Source organism: Lipotes vexillifer, unplaced genomic scaffold (genome assembly GCF_000442215.2).
Source record: "Lipotes vexillifer unplaced genomic scaffold, Lipotes_vexillifer_v1.1 scaffold1728, whole genome shotgun sequence".
Lineage (NCBI taxonomy): Eukaryota > Metazoa > Chordata > Mammalia > Artiodactyla > Lipotidae > Lipotes > Lipotes vexillifer.
The window spans coordinates 55,881-67,059 of record NW_006784330.1 but is presented as its reverse complement, the minus strand read 5'-3'; the positions used below and the strand labels follow the sequence as shown (position 1 = coordinate 67,059).

Here is an 11,179-nt window from a genome sequence, read left to right as displayed (position 1 = left end):
TGTCCTACCCACAACCTCCTTTTTTTCCTTAACCCCGGTGATATGCTTAATGGCAGTCACCCCGTATCAGGTCCACCTGGCAATTCCATTTGGGGTCTGAGCTGAAATAACATGAGTCCCTCACTCGCCTTAGACGGATCAGCTGTGCCTTCTCACTGGGAACCAGCTTTGCTAAAGGCCTGTCTACCCTGCCCTCTGCGCCTGAGAACTTTCTGTGGTTTCTAACGAGCTTCCCTCCTTCCCTCCCCACCCCTCAGGCCTTTGCTACTGCCTGGGGAATTCGCACAAACGGTGTGCGATTTGCCCCTTTTGTGTTTTCCTTCCTGACTTGGAGGTAAAGAGAACCCCTTGCCCCCCACTGACTCTCTGTTTACTCAACTGGGAGAGATTTCACACCCAGGGACACAGTCCTCCCTCCCTGAGCCCCTTTTCCTAAATCTTCATTCCCCTCCCCTCCCCTACCCGTCAGGGAGCCCATCCTTGCACGGCCCTGAATAATTTATGAGTCCAGGCAGGCCTTATAAAAGGGTCTCCCAGGAAAAGCCAAAAGAGTGCGGGAGATTCTGAGAAATAGGAGGACCCCACAGCCTGCCTGGCTGTGACACCCTAAGGATGGACCCTGCTGCTCGCGCCCCAGCCCCCTCCCTGGCCCCGGCCTCAGCTCCAGCCCTAGCACAAGGCCCCCTGGCGCTCCCTGGCCTGGGAAACCCATCGCCCTTTCTCTCCTCTAGACAAGAAGTAGACAGAAGTGAACGGTAAGTGAAACTTGGCCCTTGGCAATTTGAACTCAGTCTTAGTGGGGTTCCTGGGAGAGGAAAGGAAATGAGATGTCCAGGGCACCCCTGTTCTCTGTGCCCCCTCCCCATCTCAGGCGCCAATATCTCAACTGGCTCTTCACGTCACTAATCCTTCCGGCTGGCAGGAGGGGACTTGGGGACAGTGGGCATTGCCAAAGCTGAAAGCCAAGCAGCCAGGCCCTCATGGGCCAAGTTGCCCAGTCCACCGAGGGGCAAGGGGGGAGATTGCCATGAAATGTGGGTTGAACATGACCTAGGCTGCAGAGAGGGGAAAGAGGTCCAAAGTCCCCAGAGGTCTGTGACTGAAGGACCGTCTCTTTCCTGACCACCCCATAAGATTTCCATTTGCTCTTTTCCTACCTTTGGCAGGAAAAGGTAGTGGGGAAGCAGTGGACCCAGAAATATTTTGGGCCCCTTTCCCCAGCCCAGGAAGAGGGTAGAACTGTGAGCTCTACTCCCTGGAGCGGGAGCAAGATAGTTTTCACCCACCCCCTCATTCATTCCTCCAAGCATTTACCGTTCACCAAACATTTACAGAAACACCTACCGTGTACCAGGCATTACGCTAGGTGTTGGGGATTCAGATATGATTGAACATAAATCTGCCCTTAAGAAGCTTTAAGGCGAGTAAACAGATAATCACCGAACAGTGTGATAACACTGTGGAAGCAGAGGGGAGGGGCATCTGTCCTGACCTGGACTCAGGGTCCTTAAGAAATGCTTCCTGAAGGAGATGGAGTCCGAGCCACGTTTTTGGCAGGCCTCTTTTGTTATCTCAGGGAGCCCCGTCTCTTCTCCTTCCACCAGCTGATCTCTCCCCTTTGTCCTAGAGGAGCTTGTCTTTGGAGACCCTGGCTCTCCTCTACAAATGACCTCCCAAGGCAGGTGAGGAAACCTGTGGATTTGGTGAGTTTGAGCCCCTGTTCCATGTGTTCACGCACACACACATGACCACGTGCAGGCACGCTGAACCGGTCCCTTCCCAGAGAGCCCCCGACCTCTGTCCAGGGCTGCAGTCCCCGGAAAGCACCTTCCCAGCCTTGCCCACTTTTGATTCCCACAACAGCTCTGGGAGGAAGGCGGAGCCGAGGTTTCTGGGTAATTTAGAAGATGAAGAGCCTGAGGTCCAGAGTGCGGGAGGGATGAGGGCAGGCTCCACAGCTCATCCGCGGTGCAGCTGGCACTAGCGTCCCGGTCTCCTGGCACCCAACCCCGGTGCTCTCGCCCACCTCCACTCTGCCCCTGCATCTTGTCTGCTCCAGTAGGACTCTGTCCCCTGGACCGTCTCCAAACAGGTGTTAGAACAGGGGCAGGAAAGCAAACAACCCCCCGGACTCTGTCCACTTGTTGTTCAACTAGAACCAGGACAGACCCCCTTACTGGGGTGGTGCGGACTGGACCCCAGAGATGTCTGAGGTCTCTTCTAGACCATCTTACCTACAGGTTGCTGACCCCTGATACGGAAGAGGCAGTTATCTGGCCATGCACTTTGAGCCACATGCTAGCTTTTGCTTTGGACAGGCTGCCGGTGGGGCAACAGGTGCTGAGGTCACCAAGGTTGACTCTGAATTCCATCACCCTGTCAGGTAAGCTTCTGGCACCAGACTTGGAACTTGCCATAGATCCATTCGCCCTTTGAATCCTCACAACAGCCCTGTGAGGCAGAAGGAGGGAGGCACTGCTACGATCACTATTTCATAGACCAGGAAACAGAAGCCCAGAGAGGTTAAGGGACTTGGCCAAGGTTGCCTTCCCTGGGGTCATTGTCAATGACCCCTAAGCCCCTATGGAGGGGTCAGTGAAGAAAGCCTTAGTAGGAGATGGAGGACACAGGGCTAGAGAATGCTTGGCTGGAGCCCTTCAGAGGTGGGCGGTGGGATCAGTGTCAGGACTGATACATGCCGGGGCTGGGGCTCCCCACAGCTATGAGCTATGGACCTTCCTGTCTGGAGCCATTTTGTAACAATCCAGAAAGTCCTGTTACAAAGCATCCTTTCTTCTTTTCCCTCTCATCCCGTTACTGCAGGTAGCCGGGGTTTACGGGCTGGCTTCCTTCTTGGCCCTACTGACCCCTCTGCACATATGCGTCCTAAGTGGGGGCCGTGTTTCTTCTCTGCCCACAGGCTCTTCTGGCCTAAATCCCGTTCCTTTGACTACCTGTACAGTGATGGGGAGATTTTACTGCAGAACTTCCCTGTCCAGGCAACCATCAACCTCTATGAGGACTCAGCCAGCGAGGAGGAGGAGGACAAAGAAGAGGAGGAGGAAGCAGATGAAAAAGGGCCAGAAGGGTGTGTGAAGGCGCCAGGGCCAGCGCCGCACAGGGCCTCAGCTCCCTCTCCCTCCCTGCTCCTGACCTGTCCCAACTGAGCCAGTCGGAGTCTAATTGGGGTCCGGTATGCCTGGCAAGGCTTCAGGGCATCGATTAGCCAGGAATCTCCAGGCATAGCTCTCTGGATTGAAAGTTGGGTCCTCAAGACACCGGCTCACCCTGGCTATACCCATCAGGCCTGCGAGCCCAGGCCTCTGGCATCTCACTGGGCTGCTGTTGTGTTGCCAGTAAGAGGGTCCTAGGAAGTCTAGGGGAAGGAAGACTTGCTTTCTGAAGCCCCCAGGGAGCAGATGAGGACAGAGCATTGCCACGCAGAGGGGAACTGTCACTCTTCAGGGCTTTTTGACTCCCCAGCCTGCTACGTGGCCACATACTCCTGTCTCCCCATGGAAAGCCTGACTTCTGGCTTCACCTCCACGGATACGATACCAACACCAGATGCAAGCACAGCTGGGGTGCCTTTCTGATGGAACTTGCAGGAAAGGAAGGGGACATCTAACAACTCAACTTGCTTTGGGGACCTCCCCCCCTTTTGGCCCTTATCTACTGGGGTCTGTGTGTTGGCATGAGATGAATCAGGAGAAAAATAAACTAGGTGATGTTTACCTTTTTTCCTGGAACTGGACTGATTTCTTAACTGAACTCTGCCCGCGTTGTGGACCCATGGGGAGAGGGTCAGACCCCAGCTCAAGGCCACTTCATTGCTCTGCCTGAGGTCAGTTGACAGATCCTTCATGGGAATGTACCGCGGGAGGCCCAACATGGGGCCAGGCCCTCTTCGTCAGCTTGTGCAGTCAGGCTTGATTAAACCTCAAAGACAGCTTGGAAAGGGAACAAAAAGGCCCCCAGAGGGCAGCTTAAAAGTCGGAAGCAGGGCTGGGGCTGGGAGAAGAGGTGAGAGGTGCAGCCTTGGTTATGAGCCTGTGCATGTGGGGAGGGGCCTTGGGAGGCTACTAAGTCCTATCAATTTCACCTTCTCAAGTCCCTTTGTATCGGCCACAGCTCAGGCCCTCGGGCCCACCCCTGCCCCAATCAGCCTTCATTTTCCCTCTGCAATTCATCCTCTACACTGGCCACCAGATCAGACCATGTTATGCCCCCTGCTTAAAGCCCTATCATGGCTTTTCATTGCCTCACCAACAGTTGGACTTTTTTTTTTTTTTTTTAAATCAATCACAGGTCCTCTTGAGAATCCATAGCTTCTCTACTCAGACATTCACAAATCAAGTCCTCAACTCGATATTCTAGGCCGTTCAATTGCCTGGTTCTTGCCTATCTCTTCAGTCCTATCTCAACACTCGGAAGCTCATGCTGCCTGTCTTTGAATGTGTCATGCTTTCTAATCCCTCTGTGGCTTTAATCCTCTGTCTGGAATGCTTTTCCACTTTTGTATCTGATAAGCTCTCATGCATGCAACAGAACTAGCTCAGACACGTCTCCCGTGAGAAGCCTCCCCAGACCCCCAAGCCCAGGCTGGGTGCCCCCATCATTCAGTACCTCATCTACCATAGCATCTACCTCCCTTTCTGTGCAGTAAGATGGGACTGTGTTTGATATCCCTACGCGACTTCTTTGCACAGCACACTGCCTGGCACAAGGGAGGTGCCCAGGAAATGTTGAAGGAAAAAGATTCTCAGGTCTTTTTCCTAAAGCAGTTCTTGGTAGAACGAGCTCTGTCCCCCCACTTTATGGCTTCCCATATCTTTGCTGAGCTGACAAGGTAGCATTATCTGATTCAGTAGCGAAACGCTGGCCATCTCTCTTTCTCTCCTCTCTCAGCTTTAAGACAGGCTGCTTCAGTTCTGAGCCCTCATGGGACTTCCCTGAATTGGACACAGCCTTAAACAGGCCACCAAACTCACACACTGGTGCCACCTATTGGTCAGAATTTAACCTTGTTCCTTAATTAAGGCTGCCAGGCAGTTGACCTTTGATCACTTTAATTCCTTTAGGCCATTCTGTTTCTGCTTGTAGGTAAAGTGGAATTTACCATGTGCTAGCTGTATGACCTTGAGCAAGTTACTTATCCACTATGAACCCGTCTCCTCATCTGTAAAATGGGGAAAGTCATGATACTTCCTCTCAGGGTTGTTGTAAGGATTCAGTGAGATAATATATGCAAAGTAATTAGCACAACTCCTGGCACATAGTAAAAGCAAATAATAAGTGGTAGTATTCATAGTAATCATAGTCGTAGTAGTGGTTATTATTAATTTTATAACAGAAATGAATTAGTAGGCTAGAGTCAGCTAATGACTGTTTTTTGTTCAACTAACTACTGATTTATCGGTCATCTCCACCTGAGCTCCTTGGCACCATTTGATGGTTTACCAGTCACAGCATCTTTGTAGTGTTTGTCCCCCATTAAACAGAGGCCAAATGTGGCTTCAACTTATTTTTTGTGCTTCAGCAGGGACACCCTTCTTTTGAATTGAATGCAGCATCTCCACCTGAGCTCCTTGGCACCATTTGATGGTTTACCAGTCACAGCATCTTTGTAGTGTTTGTCCCCCATTAAACAGAGGCCAAATGTGGCTTTAACTTATTTTTTGTGCTTTAGCAGGAACACCCTTCTTTTGAATTGAATGCAGAAAGCCAACATACCAACCAAATAAAGATGGAGCTGCCCTGGCCGGAGCCACAATGGGAGACACAGAATTCCTACCTTGGGTGGCGGGATGAATTGGGAGATTGGGATTGACTTATATGCACTAATATGTATAAAATAGATAGCTAACAAGAACCTGCTGTATAGAAAATAAATTTAAAAAATAAAAAAGAATTCCTACCTTGGTGTCCTCTCTCTGTAAATGAACTCTCTCCACCCCCTTTCTGTGAGGCACCTTCAGACATCCCTAGATTGTGAGGAAGACTATTTGGAAACCACTATCCTAAGGGTTAAACCAAGATTGATTTGAAGTCAAAGGGGGATTAGTATTCTAACATGTCCACATGTCCAGTGTTCTGTTTAAAATCCTTGTTTTGTGTCCTAAGCTCCCAGCATTTCATTTCATTTGAGCATTTCATATCTCAGAAATTGCTCGAGTCCTTGTACCATAGGTAGTAGAGGTTTAAAGTCCTTGGAATCCCAATATCCTTGGTTTTAGGGTATTATATAGCATAGAATTACAAATCCCTAAATCCCCAGTGGCTTAAACACCCTAAAACCCTTGGAGCAGTAATTCTTAACTCAGAATGAGCTCCTCTGACTTCCCCCCCTCCCCCATACTGCGCATGTGCCGTTGGTCAGTGGCAGCCATTTTGTCTCATTTTCCTCCCAGTCCCCTGCCCTGAAATGGCTTCCAATCCTCTTCCCCAGATATGGTTGCTAAGTGATTGGAATTCACCATTCTGACTAATCAGAGCCCAGTGTGAGTTACCTTGTTATGGGTGTATCCAGTCCTTGTAGCAACTTCAGATCCAGTGCACAAACTCAGGGGGAAAAATAATCTTTGCAAAACTGAGTCCTTCCTCTGGCTCCACCCTAGCTGGCCCATCCTAGTGCCCCATACTTCCTCATCCCAGCACTGCTGCCTCCCGTTTCCCCCACCCCATAGCAACGGAAAGAGGGCAAATCAGTTGAGTGTGAGACTTCATTTGAGCTGGGCCTTGAAGGATGGGCCCAGGTAGAGATGGAGAGAGAAAACTTTCCAGAAAGAGGCAGCAGTATAAATCCCTTCATTAAACAAATATTTATTGTGCACCTACTCTGTGTAGGCATTAATATTGTAGTGATTAATAGCATGGGCTTTGGAGGCAGATGTACCTGGGTTCAAATACCATATCTGCCACTGTTGGTTCTCTCCATAGGCCCACTCCCCTCAGGTGTCAAGGTCAGCTCTGTGCTCTCAACCCTCTCACCTCCATCTCTGTCGTCCCTGATTATAACACACACACACACACACACACACACACACACACACACACACACGCTACACATGCTCATTAAAAGAGTTGCCTATTTTCTCCCCTTTCTCTGGGCAAGGAAAGCCGCCTCCCCGACCCCAGTGGTTGTTACCAACCCCCTCCTCTCTCCCCTCCCCGCGGACTGTACCTGTGTGGTTATCTAGTGGGCAGTTTGTCTCCTCTCCGCCCCAGGCCCCTGCTGTAAAATGGTGGTGAATCCTCCCGAACAAAGTTGTTAGGTGGCCTGAGTTCACTGATTGGACCTATCGGGGGCCTGGTGTTGGTTACTATGTTTTGGGTTTACTCCCCAGCTGGCAAGTCCTGTAGCAACCTCCAGGCAAGCACACAAACCCGGGTAGAAAACCTGGCAAAGAGCGAGTCCTCAGGAAGTGGTAGCCACACCCTCTGCCAGGCACTTGCTGCTCACATTACCCCCATGATCTCCTACAGTACTATAATCGCAACAATCCTCGGAGAGCGACACCGTTATTATGCCCCTTTATGAATGAGAAAACTAAGAGTTAGGTTTTTGTCCCTGGGTTTGTGTGTTTGTGTGGAGGTTACTAGGTGTGTGGAGGTTACTAGGAGCATGGCCCCTTCTAAGTGCCAGGCACTTTACATTATTACCTCATTTAATCCTTACAACAACCCTGAGACATAAGTACTGTTATTATCCCCATTTTATAGATGAGAAAACCGAGGTCCAGAGAGGTAAAGGAATCTGCTCAAGGTTGCACCATGAATCAGTGGCTGAGCCAAGATTTGAGAGATTACAGCATTTGCCCAGGTTACACCAGTGATAAGCAGCAGGACCAGTATTCAGGTCTGTCTCACTCCAGAGCCCCAGTGCTTTCAGGAGTTGGAATCTACAGGGCTTGGTGAAGGATTAAATTTGTGGGAGGGCAGGAAAGAAAAGGTTTCAATTCCAGCTAGAGGGAAGTGACTCAGACATTAGGAACTGTTCTGGGCCACGAAGAGCTGAGGGCCACTGAAAGGTGTCACCGAGGGAGGGATATTTGGGGGCTTCCTGCTGGGCAGTGACAGCCTCTCACGCAGCCTGGGCTCTTTGGGGCACAGGGCTACCAGAGGCCAGGGGCGGATGAGGGACTTCTGTTCCCGCCCCTCAGCGCTGTGCAGCCTCTGTGTGGACCGGGCCCTGGCTGGGTGAGCTTCCTTCTGGCTGAAGGGTCTGGGCCCAGAAGGAGAAACTAGCAGCGGCCCAGCTCTCCAGAGATGCGCCAGGAACTGAGTCAGCACCGCACATGCTTTATCCCGAGTAAGGCTCATCAAATCCCAGCAGGGTCAGGGTGCTATCCTCATGCCTACAAATAGGAAATGGGGGCTCAGAGAGGTCAGGAAGTGGGGCAGCTGGGGGAGACCCGGGACTGTGTAGCTACAGAGTGCTGGCTCTTAACCACTTGGCTCCTGCTACCTTTCTACTCATCCCCCTTGAGAGTCTCATAAGGGCAGGCTGCTCGCCTGGTCTCCTGTGACCTACATGGAAGAGAAGCACATAAACTGTCATGCAAAGGCACTTCTAGCCCCATCACTGGGGACATCTGGGGCTTGGGGCCAAGTGTGAAAAGGGGTTGAGGGAAAACCCATGAACAACCTGGAGTCGGGCTCTGGGTTCTTCCAGAAGTCTTCCATCCCTGGGAGAGAACGGCCAGCTCCCACAAGTCCCTAAACAATTCAACCGCTGTCCATTAACAGCAGGGGAGGCAGCGCCCCTTAGTGGTTGAGCTCTAAACTGAGCCTGAACGGACTGCACCGGGCAAGGGATCAGGAGGCCCACGCACCTTCTATGGCTAGCAATTTAGTGCCCGGTGGTTATAGGAACAGGCTCTGGAGTCACACTACACCTGGGTTTCAAATACTGGTTTTTGCTAGCTAAATGATGATGGCCAAAATAGCAAATTAGTCTGTAAGCCTCAGTTCCTTCATCTATAAGATAGGGATGATAATAATACTAATTTAACAGGGTAATTGTATGGATTAAATGAGACAATACATGTAAAACACTTAGCAGAGTACTTGGCACGTTACAGATATGAGATAATACATCTGTGTGTGTGGTGTGTGTGTATATATATATCTAATGTGTGCATATATATAATCATTTTCCTTTTTTGACAGATGCTGTCATTTCAGTAATTACATCTTTGACTCCTCTTGACTTCCCTATCTAGCTCTACTAGGTCCCTGGTGCCTCCAAGCCTGCTGTCTTGCCGAGGGAAGTGCTGTCAACACTTACCTAAGGCTTGTGGGCAAGACATGGGCTAAGACACTTGCTTTTCTCCAGGGATACTTTCAAGTACCTTGGACTGTACATCTTTGTCCTTCACTATCCTGTGAATGTTAGTAAGCTTGTTTTACACACATGCTGGGCTTTTTCTGCACTTCAGAGCAGCTTGGCTTCCATGATCTCATTTGAGTCTCTTACTACTCCCCATGAGATATTCCCATTTTTTTTTTTTTTCGGTACGCGGGCCTCTCACTGCTGTGGCCTCTCCCGTTGCGGAGCACAGGCTCCGGACGCACAGGCTTAGCGGCCATGGCCCACGGGCCCAGTCGCTCCGCGGCATGTGGGATCTTCCCGGACCGGGGCACGAACCCGTGTCTCCTGCATCGGCAGGCGGACTCTCAACCATTGCGCCACCAGGGAAGCCCCCGAGATATTCCCATTTTTCAACGAGGAAATTGAATATGATGGGAAGAGAAGTGATTGGCTCAGGGTTGCACGGCAAGTCAGTACAGGAGCCAAGACTGGACCCCCGAATCTTATGCTGAGTCCAGGGCTTTTCCACCACCCTTTGCAATCGTCCAGGGCCCTGAGCTCCGGCTAAACGGGACGTGTCTATAACCCAGGGTACAGCTTTATTGTTTGGTAGCCACATCACTGCACTCTGACAACAGGTTTCCTGCTTCTACTGAGGCCAGGGTATCTCCAATAAACTGTCAAACTATGTTACTTTCCTAAAAGAAATGACAGCAAGTTACTAGGACTGGTGACCCAAGATAGCCACATCTCCAACACATGCCAATAATGCAATTAAATGTCAGGCGACAGGTTTGAGGAGAGATGAACATTATCTCCCCAGCCAAGCTGTGGGCACTGCTGAGAAATTAACTGCTGTCCTGTACTCACAGCCAACTTGATTTAGCCACTCATCTCATGTTGGACAGAGCCATCAGGGGCTCAGAAGGGCAACTCTGCCCTGAGTCAGTACAAAGATTGGGAGGTGTTGATGTGTGTCATCAGCGTGGGTCCCGATGGCAGCACCTGTGTGCAGGCACTAAGGGAAGCAGTATGATAATAGCTCTCGGTGTCGTTTAACATGACTCTGCGGGGTAGAGAATGCATGCCCGAGTGTCAGTACCAGAGGCAGGGCTCCTCTCAGTCTGAGACACTGGCAGCAGCACAAGCCCTACTGGGATAACAGATCATTGAGCCCAAAGACCTCCTCCTCAGGCCCTATGTTACTTGGAAACCCTGGCAAGCTTGTTTCTGCTATGAGGGGAATCTTGTTACTTCCTCCTGGAGCATTGGATCTCTGAGAGGCACTGAATTTGTTTCTGCTGTCACTTGCTCCTCACTCTGTCATTACCATGGCAACCTGAGAGGGAGGCAGCATCAAAATCAACTCCTCCGCAACAGACATGTGTGGAACAGCAAGTGTACTCTCTCTCATATTAGGCGAAAGGAACATTTTTGTTGTTGTTGTTGTTGCGGTACGCGGGCCTCTCACTGTTGTGGCCTCTCCAGTTGCGGAGCACAGGCTCCGGACGCGCAGGCTCAGCGGCCATGGCTCACGGGCCCAGCCGCCCCGCGGCATGTGGGATCCTCCCGGACCGGGGCACGAACCCGTGTCCCCCGCATCGGCAGGCGGACTCTCAACCCCTGCGCCACCAGGGAAGCCCAGGAAAGGGAACATTTTTAACCCTCTCTCCACACTTCAGTCTTGGTCCATGGCAGAGAGCAAAGTTTTTAACCCACAATTCCGGTGTTTGATGTACCTGTTTCTTAGATCTTCCTGCATAAGAGCTGCTAATCTGATTGAGACCAATCATTAGGGTACCAGGGAGCACGGTCATCACAGTGAAAAGTGATATACATCTGTGACGATATTGTTGGGTCCACCTG

At 50.9% G+C, this 11,179-nt stretch overlaps 1 protein-coding gene across 1 annotated transcript; it reads left to right on the top strand.

The window, feature by feature from the left end:
• The first annotated feature begins 612 nt into the window (after positions 1–612).
• Positions 613–3,167, top strand: RIPPLY1 (ripply transcriptional repressor 1). Its single transcript, XM_007456694.1, has 4 exons — positions 613–755; positions 1,628–1,703; positions 2,319–2,383; positions 2,921–3,167. The coding sequence occupies exons 1-4, from the start codon at positions 613–615 to the stop codon at positions 3,165–3,167; spliced, it is 531 nt and encodes a 176-aa protein (XP_007456756.1).
• The last annotated feature ends 8,012 nt before the right edge of the window (positions 3,168–11,179 follow it).